Genomic DNA, 15,807 nt, shown 5'->3' on the forward strand with positions numbered 1-15,807 from the left:
GAAATGAATGAATGGACACTGAGGGAGAATAAAAATTGAGGGTGGCAGTAAATCAACAACATAAATGCCAACTGCAGTAAAAACCTCTCAGAAGTCATTGTATAGAAATAAAACATGCATTACAACCATTAATGTAACTGCACTTTTAACACAAACTGTAAAAACCTCGGTTTCATTTCTGATAATTTGTTGGTCATTCGTGGTCATGTGTTGCAGTCTGTTGTGCTGCTCATGTTGTGGCACTGCCTTTTGAACTGTGTGAACCTGATAGTTCAGTAAAGGAGAGTAAGCTGCCAGATCACTCATATCCTGCAGCTGGTGGATCCCTGGCCACGCCTGTCCTCTGATGTGGTGGTGGCTGAGACCAGGGCCGTGAAGGCACCATTAATGTGAGTCACATGACAGGCCAGCCTCTCCGACTGATCTGATACACATCTAATAATCATGGTAAGCAGTTTTCCAAATACAATGTTATTTTGTGCAGTCACATGTTGTCTTCAGATACCCGCCTGTGTTCGGTGTCGGTCAGTGGAGCAACTGATCTGAAGTGTGTTACGCTTATCTAAAATTAGTCTTGTATTTTGAGCGCTACTATGGCCTAACGTCTGACAGCGGCTAGCGATGCTAACAAGCTACCAACTGACTGCAAGGGTGTAGATAAGTGTTTTACTGAAACGTTTATTGTATTCACCTCTATAAGGCATTTATCATGTCATATTGCATATGATGTGGTGGTTCAGGTGAGCCAGTGAGCATAACCTCTCAGATTTCCTGGACGAAGCAGGTGACAGTGAGAAAGCTACCGCTAGCTGTTGTTTAGCGCACTCTTCCGCTTTGCTGTGTCATATTTTTCTGTCGCTAAATGTTGTGGCCTGAACTCGTTTCAGCATAAACAAGTAGGGCTTTCGTGTGCTGGTTAGCGGCAGTGCCGTGCACAACCCCATAAAAGCCCAGAAAACGTTGGTATTTCGTACGTTTATCGTTCATATGCACGAACATACTTCGCGCAGACCTGCCTGCGCTAACAGCAGACATGGGAGTAGTTACCTCTGGGTTCATCGCGCTCCAGTGGAAACTCTAACGGAGCAGCCGAGTTCAGGGACATTAGTTTGGTTGGTGTGGGCTCTGTTCATGTCTCACACAGACCACGGTCCACTGACAGTCCCAGAACATGAAGGCTGTGGATGCGATAACGGGGATTACACATAAATAAAGACATAAAATTTTTATTCTTTATTGCAGGTTTATTGCATTCTTTATTGCAGGTTTTCATCCTGTTAAGCTCAGTATGCTTGAATCAAGGACAATCTGAAGTTATTTTTATTTCTCCATTAAAAGAACGATATAATGTGATGTTGATAAAGTCCTGACTCTGTAGTGTTTATTTGTAGTTTTGTCCAGTGGAGCAAACGTCAACAGCAATTTCCACTTCAAAGCCTTAAACAGCGTTGCATCACTGTGAAATGTTCTTGATTTATTCTGCAGAATTACTTAAATCATTACTTGTACATCAAACAAAGATTCAAATAAGTTGTGTTTCCATCCTCCTGTTTCAGCCGACCACACAGCAGTCTCCCCAGGATGAGCAGGAGAAGCTTCTAGATGAAGCTGTTCAGGCTGTCAAGGTCCAGTCTTTCCAGATGAAGCGATGCCTGGTAGGCTGACTTCAGTTTGTTGCAACTGTCATTGTGGTTGTGATGTTTGTTTAAATCATTGGTCCTCAGCCCTGTATGTTTATTAAGATGAGCTGACCAAGGGCTTGAGGACCCTTTTGCTGAAGGGAAACTATTTGCATCTCCTGTGCACATTTTCAGTTTTTCTTTAGTAAAACAGATTCTGCATCATATGTTAAAGGGGAATTATTGTCTTCACCCTGCAAATCTATGTTCAGGTCAATCAGCCCATTGAACATGTATAATAGGCTGAGCCAGCCAGTTGTGGTCCCAGCTCTTCTGTTAGTTTATTTTATAGCCTGGTTCCAGATCACTGATTCATTGCCCACATCTCAGATTTTCTCCTTGATAAAATAACGACTCAAATTCCTCAGTGAAGTGAAACAAAGCAGATATTGATTCTGATGACCATGATAAATTTGAGTGGTAGCATTTGTTCTTACTGTTGGTTATCTATGATAAAGAGCATTGAAGCTGTTCTGGAGGATCATGGTGGAACAGTTTTGTTTACTAAGACTCTCCTGTGTGTGTGTGTGTGTGGGCTGTCAAAATAAATTATTTACATGGGAGGCACTGTCCATCATTGCTGCTGTCATTCATACCAACATTTTCAAAATGTTCAGCTTTCAATTGCAGGCTCAGAGAAAAGAGGTTGCATTTAAGCTGGTGTGTAACTTGTTATATATGTGGTGTGGTGTGTAACTTGTTGTATATATGTCTATACGTGTGGTCTGCAGGACAAGAACAAGCTGATGGATGCTCTGAAGCATGCCTCTAACATGCTGGGTGAGCTGAGGACCTCCATGCTTTCCCCAAAGAGCTACTACGAGCTCTGTATCCTTTGCAGTTGTGGCTTAAGCACATTGGAAACTGCAATAAGACGGATACAAAGATATGTCATGATGTGTGTCAAACAGTGTTTAGACATGTTTTATGGTCTAATAACTAGTGCAGGCCTTTCTGTAGACAGCTTAGATTCTAGCACCATAACACCAAGAAAACAATCAATAAACTATCAGTCATCTTGATGCTTCTTTCCTCTCTGTAAAGTCTAAAGTACAGGGAGACTAACAAGAGAAAAGGCTACATAAGCAACTTCAGCAGGGTTTTCAGCCGACTTGGTGACACAGCTCCTCATCAGACTACACCAAAAATAACAGACAGCCTTGCTCAGCCTCAGAGGAAAAGCAGCTTATGCTTATGTAGGTTACATTAAAAAAAAGAAAGAATAAATGGTGTTCATTATAGACATCCACGAATAGCACAGAAGTGCAGTAACAAAGCATCACTGTGGATCAGGTCAGACAGGCAGTTTCTCACTCCACATTTCTGTGCTGTTGGCTATGTGAGCACCATATGAGTCCCCCAGCAGAAGCGTTCAGTCCCTGTGTGGGGCCTGCTCTGGGAAAATAATCAAGGTTCTACTAAAAGAAGGTGCAAATCCTGTTCAGGTTCCACATCAAGTGTGGCTCCAGAGCCACTGCTGCGAGTCAGATTGAATCCATCTTTAGTCAGTGCATCTCAGTTGTCTGGTTCTAGTTTACATATCCTTCCCATTAGAGACACAACAGTCCATGTCCACAAAAACTAGTTATTGTAAACACTAGTCAGACACACCAGAGCCTCTGCATGTCCTCGCCATCCAGATGGCAATGTACCGAATTCTCATGACTGACGCTGATCTTTCAGACTGAGCCCAACTGGTGCAGGCCCACCCACCAGACGCTCGACTGTGACCTCCCCACCCATGCTCAGCTCCAGAAGGTGGCCCTGGATGAACTTATTTGAGGCGATGTGATTCTTTCCTTTCCTAGCCTGATACCAGGCTATTCACATAGGGAATCAAAGGCTGGAATAGCCTGCTGTTCATTGTGAGTGACACCAGGTGTTTCAGCCTGGTGTCACTCACTGAGCTACAGTGGCACTACAGGTGAAAACAGAAAGGCTCCACGTTATGCAGATGTCCTCTGATGCAATGCAGAGCTCGTTTTAAGGTCTGCAGAAACAGAAGCGTGGAGTTGTTTACTACTGGCTGCCAGTGCGGATGCAGAATGCTGATCAGTATTGTCAGCATCTGTGCCATTTCTTTATTAGAGCGGTTTCATCAACTTGTACAGTGAAAAGGTGGCTCTGAACCTGGGAAACAAACTGCACGATGAGACACGAAAAACTCCCTTGTGTGTGGTACAATGGCTACAGTCCAGTCTGAGCAGAGTGTGTAGAGTAGATGCACAGCACAACACTCACAGTCCACCAAGGAGGCTGTGTTTCCATTTGTGTCTGTTGGTTGGTTTGTTTTTTGATTTGTCAGCAGGATTACTCAAAAAGTACTGAACTGATTTACACCAGGGACAGGGTCTGGGCCAGAGAAGGACCCATTACATTTTGGTGCTGATCCAGTTAAAGGGGCAGATCCAGGATTTTTTTTTTATCACTTTTCTTAACATTGTGAGACAGGTCATTTTTCACCTTGGTGGACGTATGAGCTCGACTGAGTGACATTCTAATTTAATATGTCTGTCTTTGTATCTAACCAGAGTTATACATTTCTGTCCTGACATTTTTGGAGTAATGAACTGAGTGTTTTAAGCTGAAGCCAGTAAGCACAGTTTTCACTTTTACAAATGTAATTACACGAGTGTGTGTTGGGCTCTAAGTGCTGCCAGCAAACTTGTGTGGCCTGTGTAGACTGAAGCTGAAGCTGTTGTGCCTTCAAGCATTTATTGCGACGTGGATGATTCGTGGTGGGTTTGCTCTGGTCCTTAACTGTCTGATCAGACATGGCCATCTCTGATGAACTCCACTACCTGGAGGTTTATCTGACGGATGAGTTTGCCAAAGGACGCAAGGTGGCAGATCTCTATGAGCTGGTCCAGTATGCAGGGAACATCATCCCCAGACTGTGAGTATCACCTTAACTCAACTTCCATCAAACATGAAATAGCTTTTTATTTTAAATTCCTTTCACGTTGTAAAAGCCTTTAAATACTGACAGATATTGCTGTTTGTGTTGTGACATGAAGCAGTGATTATGAGGACTAAGTGCTGACTTCACACTTCACACTAGACTGTGACGCTAAGAACACATTAAAATATAAACAGATAAATCAGAAAATAACTTATTCTCCTTTTTAATATACCAAAAATGTTTCCTCTAGAGTTACAACAGCAAAATGACTCGATATAAACTCAATAATATTTCCCTACAAACAAACCTGAATTGAAATAGATAATATTCCTGACATTAAAACCGGTTAATAAAAATATAGTGTGTACCTATAGTATCAGTAAAACCAGAAGCTAGTAAACACCTTTCACCAGACATGTTGCAAATAAAAAAAATAGTGCTCTGTCTGTACCAGGTTTTATAAACTACTGCATCTCCTAACTAACTGCTGCTGTTTATGCCTCTTATAAACACACATCAGTCTTCATTCACATGTTTACTTGGGGTTTATACAGAAAAAATATTGGCAAATATGAACATCTGACCAGATCAAGACTCTTTGCTTTGCCCTTCTCTCCCCAGCTATCTGTTAATCACGGTGGGTGTGGTGTACGTTCGCTCCTTCCCCCAGTCTCGTAAGGACATTCTGAAGGACCTGGTCGAGATGTGTCGGGGTGTCCAGCACCCGCTCAGGGGCCTCTTCCTCAGAAACTACCTGTTGCAGTGCACTCGCAACATACTGCCAGATGATGGAGAGCAGTCAGAGTAAGCAAGTCAAGCTTTTTCTCTCTGTGTCTTTCATCCACTCTTCTTTCCTGTAGCGTGCTGTCCTGCAACCTCCTGTCCTCCAACAGCAGAGGGTAGGTGGGCTCAACCCATTAACTCTTTGAGGAGATGTGGTCAAGAAGGTGAAGACAGAGAGAGACTGGCAGAGCCCAGCAGAAGACAGAGACAAACTGCAGAATGGAGGAAAGCACAGGAGATGCAAAAGAAATTGGTGGAAAAGAGACGACAGAGAAGAAGCAGCCCTGAAATAACGTAGTGCCAGGGAGCATAGAGGCCTGCTTCAGCTTTACAAAGCAGAGACTGTCTGTAAAAACCAAGAGAAAAGCAGCTGCAAAGGACAAAGGCCTTCTGTGGCAACCCCTTCAAGTTCACGGCTGATCTCCTGGGAAAACCTAAGAGTGGGAGACTGATTTGTCTGGAAGGGGCAGTGGAGGACAATGTAGAGGAAGCCCATAGTTCCCCACACTCCATTTGATGTGTCAGGCTCCTCCAGGCTGCTCCTGCACCAGGTCCACTGGACACAACCTACAAAGATCTACAAAAGCTGCCCACAGCTGCTGAGGAGACTATCTAAGCTTTTTGTGGTTCCCTGTGGAAGAAGAAGAAGAAGAAGGAGGAACCTTGCCAATGGGGACAGGCTGAAGGTGTCTTTGTCCCTAAAGAACCCCAGTTGGTGTGTGACAGATGCTTTTTTTCACAAAGGGTGGAGCCAGCTTTTCCTCTGCTCCCAGTCTAAGTGCTAAGCTAAGCTGACCAAGTCCTGATCCCAGCTGTGTACTTGACACAGCTGGGATGTAAGATTGATATAGAGCTTCACGTTCATGTGAATGTCACAGTGTGTCGTTTTTAGTTCAGTCTTACTCTGACACGCTTATTTTTACACGTCTTTGTTCTAAACGTGTACTTTTCCCTCCACAGGGGATCAGAGGAGATGACTGGTGACATCAATGACTCCATCGACTTTGTCCTGCTGAACTTTGCTGAAATGAACAAGTTATGGGTCCGAATGCAGCATCAGGGTCACAGCCGAGACAAAGAGAAGAGAGAAAAGGAACGACAAGAACTTAGGATCCTGGTGGGAACCAACCTGGTTCGCCTCAGCCAGCTGGAGGGCGTCAATGTGGACAAGTACAAACAGGTGTGTGCTCGTGTTTCTCGTGTAATCAACCATGAGTGTCCAGTTTGAATTTGGATGGTGAAAACAATGAAATGTGAACTGCAGCACAGGGGATCGAACTCTAATCTGGGGTTGCTGAGAGGTTCCCAGCCCTGCTGACAGGTCTGCACTGTAGCAGCCTGAGCTCAAGTCAGTTTGCTGCTCAAAGCAGCTCATGAGCTATGATACATGCACGATACATAACCCTGCACCTGTAGCCAGTTTGTATCGTGAATGTAAATTAGCTTCAGCTAATCAGAGTCTGCAGGTGGAGGTTTTCACTTCAGTGAGTCTGCTGCTGTTGGAAAAACAAATCTGTGAGGAAGCACATCAGAATGTTTCCTCCAGGACTGGGGTCCTTGGCAGAAACTCTCCCCAGCATCTACTGGAATAGCTGTAATCATCATGTAATCTTCTGTCGGCCTACGTCATATTTGTTTTAGCTGACTCTGGGGAGTTGGTGCTTTTCTTTCCTCAGTGTCATATGTGTTGTATTTAACATAATGTACAATAATTTAGTTGAGGTGATTTGACGTCTGTCTGCTAAAAGAGAGTTTTCCCTCTTTGTTTGTTTCTCTCCACAGATCGTTCTTCCTGGAGTGCTGGAGCAGGTTGTGAACTGCAGAGACTCGTTGGCTCAGGAGTATCTGATGGAGTGCATCATTCAGGTAGGTCATAGATTCAGTCCATGTGGGTGCCACTGCTGAAATTATTGAACCGATCTGTTATTGGCCTTGACATGGATGCCATCAGTCCACATTAAATGCAGTTTCCTTGGTAGTTTTATAATAGAATTCACTGTTTCTACTATCTACACTTGAATGCCAGTGATCCCAGATTTATTGATACTGACGAAAGAATGAAAGAGAAGAAGGAAGAAAGAATTAGAAAGAACGCACCTGTGGGTATGAACAGAAGGAGGATGTGAAAATCAGACTTTAATTTGGCAGTGATTAAATGTAATTCTCTGGTTGGCTGGTGAAGTGTATAGTACCACACTGCAGACAGCAGACAGCCACAGTGACAGCTCTCTCATATGAATGAATCCCACGCGTGCTGAGTAAACGTGCAACCTCTGTGTGTGTCTGCAGGATGTAAATGGTTATTAATAATCACAGACAGGCTGAAGACTACAGCAGAAGAGTAGATGATCCTGCAGAGTTGCACTGAATCCGTTTACAGGTAGTGTCAGTTGTACCTCCACAGCACAGACAGTGAGAGGAAGGGAACATGGAGGCAGAGACTTGTTTTTTAAACTTTCAAACTAAGATTCTAGGGTCAGGTTTGGGTTCTGGCTCAAAGGTTGTGGTTGCTGTCGAGTCACATGACCTCACCTTTTAGTTAGTTTGTGCAGTCACTGTAAAGAGGGTTAGACTGTGAATTTAACAAGGCCAGTTCTTTGGTTGAATTTTCAACCTTCATGTTTGCTTCACAGATAAATAGATAATATAAAGTATAAGCACAGCACCACACCCCGGGACTAAAATGACCTTGTCTTGTAAGGTTTTCCCAGATGAGTTCCACCTTCAGACCCTGAACCCTTTCCTGCGTTCCTGTGCTGAGCTTCATCAACACGTCAATGTCAAGAACATCATCATCGCCCTCATTGACAGGTACAGTGTGATTCACTGTAAATCCGCAAAGCTCATGAAAATAGAAACTCTGTAAATAGGTTTTTGGTTTGACAGTTTATTGTATTAGCAATGTTATTATCTGCACATGCAGGTTTTTAGAAAACAAAATTAACCTTACTTGCTTTTTAATGAAGAATGAACATGACTGCCTTTATGATCTGTGTTTCTGACCTTAGCCGTGAAAATGCACTTACACTCTGTCAATCTGTGAATTTCCGTTTTGTTTTTCAGACTTGCTCTGTTTGCTCATCGAGAAGATGGCCCTGGTATTCCAGCTGAGATCAAACTGTTCGACATCTTCTCTCAACAAGTGGCCACTGTCATCCAGGTAGGTTACATTAGGTTTGCCTGGTCTGTAAGAACATTTCATTTGTTAATACACACTCGAAATGCTGTTTAAGGCCAGGGTGAGGACAAGTGATCTTTATATGACATGATTTAATAGGCAACAATCAGAATAGATTGGACCTGGTAACACTGACACTTCTTATTTGGCTCATGCATGAAATGTATTCAGTCACATCCTTCCACCCTGCTCTCCAAGCTGAGGAGAAGCCCTGCAGGGCCTGGAGATTTGAACAACATGCTTTTCTGGTTCCACTGCTACAGACTTCAGTGTCTGCTGCTTGCTGTTGGTTTATTGTTATCATCTCTGGTTTTTGCTGCATGTTTCCTACACAAGTGTGGGTTTCAGGAGGCTGACTCAGTCATGCCCACTGTTGTTGTTGTCATTGTGTTGCTAATGTAGACTCATCTGTTTGCAATTCACTTTTGATGAAGTTATCAGCTATGAGTAGTGTCAGCCATGTTAAGACCTCAGTCATCTGTAGACCTATGAGTCTGCCACTGAGCAAGACCACAATTCCCACCTTGCCTGTTGTTATTTATGGTCCATGCTTCATTCAGCTCTCTGTGTCCCTCCCTGAACCTCCTAAAGTCCACATGCTGATGGTCTGTGTGACACAATCTCCTTATCCTCTGTGCCCGCTCTCTTCTCAACACTTTGATCACTGGTCATGTCTGTCCTGCCACGCCCCAGCACATTCGCCTCACTAATGGTCAATGATGCTGCAGATACACTCTCCTTCACTCTGAGCTCTTGTCTGAACAGTCTCTGTCCATTAGACCTTCTTGGGTTATTCCATCCCAGCTGTTCCATGGCTGTGCAATGTGTTATACAAGCTGCAAACCAGTCACTCCTTTGGTCTGATTATCCACTCACACAGTTTTTCTTCTGAGATGATTTCTCTTATACTGTCCTGAAGATGCTGTGCTCTATCCAGCCAGTCTTTGTTCTGTACAGCATCACTATCCCACTTAGCTCTGCCTCACTCTAACCAACTTAGTCTACTTGAAATCAGGGCATCAGTTTACACTGTGGTGGGTTTCTCCTTTAATTTGTCACCTGTTTGTGTTTATATTGCTGTCCCTCACAAGCTCAGGTGACTTCAGGTTAAAGTTTATATTGTACTGACCATACTGATGTTTTCATTGTATGTTTCCGCTTCCTTCAGTCTCGCCAGGACATGCCATCAGAGGACGTGGTCTCTCTCCAGGTCTCTCTCATTAATTTGGCCATGAAATGTTACCCTGAACGTGTGGACTATGTAGATAAGGTCCTGGAGAGCACTGTGGAAATATTCAACAAGCTCAACTTGGAACAGTAAGTCCTCATACTATATATGGGATGCCTGCAATATCATGAAATCTTACAGGAGGGTTGAAGGGAATGAGTCCAGCAGTTAGAGACAAGATATAATTTCAGTCTTTGTTTAGTTAGTAGTTGTGAGTTAGAACGTCAGTGTCGCACTCTGACCTTTTCTTTCCCCTCTTGTAGCATCGCGACCAGCAGCGCAGTGTCGAAGGAACTTACCCGACTGTTGAAGATCCCGGTGGACACCTACAACAACATCCTGACGGTGCTGCAGCTCAAGCACTTCCCACCACTGTTCGAGTACTTTGACTATGAGTCGCGCAAGAGCATGAGCTGCTATGTGCTGAGCAACACACTGGACTACAACACCACCATTGTGGCACAGGAACAGGTCAGATTTCAAATTTCCACCCGAGCACAAGGATGTGTCAGCTGGATGGCTGGGCATTACAGCATTTTCAGCTGAATACTTTCTCACTGTTTCACGTCATGTCACCTTCACTCATTATAACCTCATGACTGTAAGCTTTGACCAGATGAAGGGTTTTAGTCATACGGCGTCTGGATCTAATGTTATCAAAAAATCAAGCTGAGCAAACAGCCCCTCCTCTGTCCTGTGTCTGCCCAAGAGCTTTGGAGAAACTGCTTTATGCAGACAATAACATGGGTAGGCTATACTCTTCAAACACAAGGGGTTAACAGTAGTCTCCACATAGATAACTGTGTCCCACAGATACAACAGAGCAGCATTACCTAGTGTTAACTAAGGTTAATCCCTGAGTGTGGCCATCTCTTTAGAAAAGTATATCACATCAAATCTCCTCACTCCCTCTCTGGTTTTTCTAGGTGGACGCCATCTTGAATTTGGTATCCACGCTGATTCAGGACCAGCCAGACCAGCCAGCGGATGATCCAGACCCTGAGGACTTTGCCGAGGAGCAGAGCCTTGTGGGTCGTTTCATCCATCTGCTCCACTCTGAAGATCCAGATCAACAGTACCTTGTGGGTCTTTTCCTCAACATTAAAGGATCATGACAGTGATTTTTCACATTTATCTCAATGTACAAGAAGTAACACATTCCACACTACCACTGCTGTACTTTATATTACTGCTGACTAGTTTGGTAACGCTGCTGTGATGAGTTACACCATGAACTGATTTACATATTGTATGGAAATGAATGGAAAACAGTGGCTACCTTGTATGAAATTTACCAGCATGCTTTGGTGAAATGATGACAGATTTAAAACTGTCACATTTTTTATAGTTGAGTAACTTTCTCATCCCAGAGTTTGTGGCAGCCACAGTATCTTTGTTGTTGTCGTCTCTGTTGTGCGTTGAAGTTAACCCTGTGATTTGTGGTCAGATTCTGAACACAGCCCGAAAACACTTTGGAGCGGGTGGAAACCAAAGGATTCGCTACACACTCCCTCCTCTGGTGTTCGCTGCCTACCAGCTGGCCTTCAGATACAAGGAAAACTCCTCATTGGTGAGCAAACATCACTCTCCATTACACCTCACATGCTGTATTTGTAGTTCTATCCGTCCTGTTATCAAATTATCTCACATTTTTCTCCCCACAGGATGACAAGTGGGAAAAGAAGTGTCAGAAGATCTTTTCCTTCGCCCATCAGACCATCAGTGCACTTATCAAGGCTGAGCTTGCTGAGCTGCCTCTTCGGCTCTTCCTGCAGGGGGCACTGGCTGCCGGCGAGATTGGCTTCGAGAACCATGAGACTGTAGCGTATGAGTTCATGTCACAGGTAAAATGAAACTGTTCTTTGAATATCCTGAGCCTTCAGGCTCAGATTGAATCTATACAAGCTATGTAGTGAAAGCAGCTCTTGTCCATTGCAGACCAAAATAAACCTAAGTACAAGTGTGAAAGTGTAATTGGTCATAGAAAATAAAGTAAGGTACAAAGTGTTTCAGTGGATTTGCTAACACTTACTCTCAGGCCTTCAACTGAAACATTCTGTGGGGGCTTTTTACAGTGAAGATCAATTTGTGGTGTTTCACAGAAAAGTAACACTGAGCAACTCGAGTGTAGTAATTCTGAAAGTAGGGTGACTAACCGATAACTGATACAGCCATATTGATTTCTTGCATTTATATTTTTCCCTCATTTGTATCCTTCTCTCCTTCCTTAACCACCAACCCCACCTTTCCCATTTCTTCTCCATACACCCCCCTCACCAGGCCTTTTCTCTGTATGAGGATGAGATAAGTGACTCCAAAGCCCAGTTGGCAGCCATCACACTGATCATTGGTACCTTTGAGCGGATGCGTTGTTTCAGTGAGGAAAACCACGAGCCGCTGAGGACTCAGTGTGCGCTGGCTGCCTCCAAGCTGCTGAAGAAGCCTGACCAGTGCCGAGCTGTCAGTATCTGCGCCCATCTCTTCTGGTCGGGTCGCAGCACTGACAAAAATGGTGAAGAGGTGAGTTGGAGCCGCAGACACGTTTTTGGTGCTCTTAAATGTGTTTCCTCTGCTAATGGGTGCCATTTCCTCTTTAGATCCGCGATGGTAAGCGGGTGATGGAGTGTCTAAAGAAAGCCCTGAAGATTGCCAACCAGTGCATGGACCCGTCACTGCAAGTCCAGCTTTTCATTGAAATCCTCAACAGATACGTCTGCTTCTACGAGAGGGAAAACGATGCGGTAGGACTCCACACGTCTAATTTCTACATGGTTAACACATGTGGTCCGAGCTGTGCTGTGAGCAACTGTCAGTTTGTTCTTAAGCAGCCAGGTTACTGTGTCGCATCTGACACGTCACGTAGAGGACAGACCTGGTTTCTGTAGTTGGTGTCCACAGATTTCTCCAGGAGAGAGAGCTGATGTCTTGGCCTGTGTGCACAGGACTGGGTTTCATCAGTCAGTTGCATCTATATTATGTGAATACAGTGTATTAAAGTTATGTCAATATGAGACCGTAAACAGGAGCTCTGATACTGTCCCTTATCCTCCACCCGTCCAGGTGACTGTCCAGGTATTAAACCAGCTGATCCAAAAGATCAGGGAAGATCTTCCCAACCTGGAGGCGAGTGAGGAAACGGAGCAGATCAACAAACACTTCCACAATACACTGGAGCATCTTCGCCTGCAGAGGGAATCCCCTGAGTCTGAGGGCCCTGCCTATGAGGGCCTGGTCCTTTAAAACTACTGCAGGTCGGAAGGATGTGAAGTCCATCCCTAGATGTTTCACTATATTATGAATATGAAACTACACACACTCACAAGGACACACAAAGGCGAGGAATAAAAATAAACATCAAGAAATGCTAAAAGAACTCAGTCCTTCATTTTTAAAATCATCATTATTATTATTATTATTATTATTATTATTATTATTATTATTATTATTATTATAATTCGTTTTTTCTGCATCATTTCCTCCTCACTGTCCCTCAACAGCAGAACTGTTTTCTGCAACAGGTTGGAGATGTTACATTTTAAGAAACGTGTGTCAGCAACAGTGTACTTAGCTTCAATTTGCACTTGTGGCAAGTCTTAGGCATCATTCCTTTATGAATCCATACTTGACCTTTAACCTGCATCACTTTATCGTCGATAGTAGACTAACTAGCTGTGATAGGTGTATACACTGAGCCATCGACCCCTCACCTGTTCGCATCTTTCCATACTGAGAAGTGGATATATTAGCTGAGTGTATAAAGGCTACAGAACATAGTAGTGGTGTCACAGCTGTGAAAAACATGAGCTAGTTTCCAAACCTGAATAATCAATAACTCTGCTGTTGTTTAGGATTTGGCTTTGTGGCTTTGTAAACAGGTTGGGACCAACCGAGCTGAAGACCACACAAACTTTGGCCCCACAGACCCACTGACCCCCCAAAACAACACAAACCATGTTGTTCCCATTAAAAAAAAAACTGGTGAATCTTTTTAGAACAGAGCATCTTTTCATCTTGTCGGACTTTGACTGTGGGAGCTTCAGTTAATAATTGTGCGAGCGTTGCATGTCCCTCGGTTCTTACGCCATCTCTCGTGGGCTGCAAAGAAAATGACAACCTCACGAGTCCAGTCATGTGTATGTGGGAAAACGTGCATATTTTTCATATGATCCCATCCTCTCCCACTTCAGCAGCGCTTCTTTTTAATAACATGGGATTGTCTCTCCATCTCTGTGCACTCCATGTCATATGTATGAGGTGGATTGACACGTTCTGAACTGCAGCATGTGTTTGCATGCTTTAGTGTGCTTGTACCATAAGGCCTGGTGTCAATGTCAATTTGCTCTACATGCCACCAACTACAATGTCTGACTTTTTGTCCAAATTTTGTTCATTAATGAAACCCTGTTGCTTGGTGACACTGTCCTTTCAGATGAGCGTGTGGCGAGGAGGGGGGGGTGTAGGGTGCGGTGTGCAGCGATTCCTCAGGATTGTATGCCTGACAAGTTGCCATACTGAGTACGTAATGATGTACAGGTTTGTGTGTAAGACTTTGGAATTATTTGCTGCAGCATCTGATGTGTGTCTGCTGATCTCTCCCTCTCTTTTTTCTTTTTTTTTTTAGCTCTTGTTGATTTGTTGAAGGCGGTTTCACCAAATTCTCTCCCTTTTTGAATCTGTTTGAACCCACTTGTAAATCGGATAAAGAAAAAAAAAAGCAGATTAAATAGCAATTATCATCGTCATTTACTGAAATAAAACTGAAATTAACAATAAATATTTGCATTTTGTTAATTTTACACACAGCATATGAATATAATAAAAATCTTATCATTATTAATATGTTGAGTGACTGTCATATATTCTGGTCTTATGTTCTTATATCTTACTCCTCATGTGTATCTTGCATTATCGTGACACAACACTTTGCACACTAACAGTGAGATTCCAAAAAGTCCAGACTGGTCTGTGAATATTATAAAAAATACTTCTTTTTCTCTCTGGTACACTTTTGTCTGACTTGTTCCAAACTTGTTTCCCATCATCTCTTTAATCTCTGTAACAATAAACCATCTTGATGATCAGTGAGTTAGAAGCTTGGTGATCATATCATATATAAAAGCATATTTCAGTTCTGACATAATGTGGATGCAGTGAGCTGTTTACACATTCATATACAATGATAATGGATTCTATCAGAAGAAAATGTGTTGTACAAGACTATAAATACGATGAGGTAATAAACTAAATACATTAAAACATAAAAGAAGTTCTTATTTCCATTCACTGATGTTATTTACTGTACACACACCACACACCACAGTGAATATGCCGGTATTTGACAGATGATTTAAATGCAGACTCTGTAACACTGAAAGCCAAACAAAAAGGGGGGAGGAAGATATATTAATACAGCTACAGATACAGAGTGAGAGTTGTTATTGTGGAAAAACAAAAAGACAGAATCACTGTTCTTTGTGGTGAAATGTCTCATTGTGATCTGAGAGTGCAGCTTCTGGTTTGTTCTAGGCTTCATGTTCTAATCTGTGTTTAAATATTTTAACAGGTTGTGCAACAATGACAAATGTCACATGACAAAGCAGAGGAACTGAATTCATGTCCCTCTGACTGGCTCTCGCTTCTCTAATCCACCCGACAACATGACTGCAGCAATCTCCGCTCAGGTACTAAGAGAAAAGGGTTGGGGTCAACAGAGAAACATAGGAAGCTTGGACTCAGACAGCCTGGGGGGGTCGCTTGTTGTTACCAGTGAAACATTAAAAGCCTCATTAGATGGCAAAACAGTGCTCTGTGGTTTGTGAATGTGAACAAGTTTTTGTGACAATCGAGAGGTAAACAGCAGAAATATGCAGCATCAGATTATTAAATAGCAGGATGAGACGGACACCGACACATCTGTAACCTCATTTCTTCACTCTTCACTAAGTTCTTTAAAAATATTTCATCAGAGTTTGTATAAACAACACAAACACATACTGTATGTACACATGACGTGTACTGTCATTTTAGTTGTGATTCA

The 15,807-nt window shown here is 43.1% G+C and overlaps 1 protein-coding gene across 1 annotated transcript; it reads left to right on the forward strand.

The window, feature by feature from the left end:
• Nucleotides 1-326: 326 nt before the first annotated feature.
• On the forward strand, nt 327-14,564 carry vps35 (VPS35 retromer complex component). Its single transcript, XM_041035529.1, has 17 exons — nt 327-447; nt 1,557-1,655; nt 2,411-2,507; nt 4,452-4,575; nt 5,203-5,385; nt 6,325-6,544; nt 7,147-7,230; nt 8,066-8,175; nt 8,428-8,524; nt 9,711-9,859; nt 10,034-10,241; nt 10,697-10,852; nt 11,218-11,340; nt 11,435-11,614; nt 12,051-12,290; nt 12,368-12,511; nt 12,831-14,564. Exons 1-17 carry the CDS (start codon nt 445-447, stop codon nt 13,008-13,010), a joined length of 2,397 nt encoding a protein of 798 aa, XP_040891463.1. The 5' UTR covers nt 327-444; the 3' UTR covers nt 13,011-14,564.
• The last annotated feature ends 1,243 nt before the right edge of the window (nt 14,565-15,807 follow it).

This window comes from Toxotes jaculatrix, chromosome 1, assembly GCF_017976425.1.
Source record: "Toxotes jaculatrix isolate fToxJac2 chromosome 1, fToxJac2.pri, whole genome shotgun sequence".
In the NCBI taxonomy this organism is placed as follows: domain Eukaryota; kingdom Metazoa; phylum Chordata; class Actinopteri; family Toxotidae; genus Toxotes; species Toxotes jaculatrix.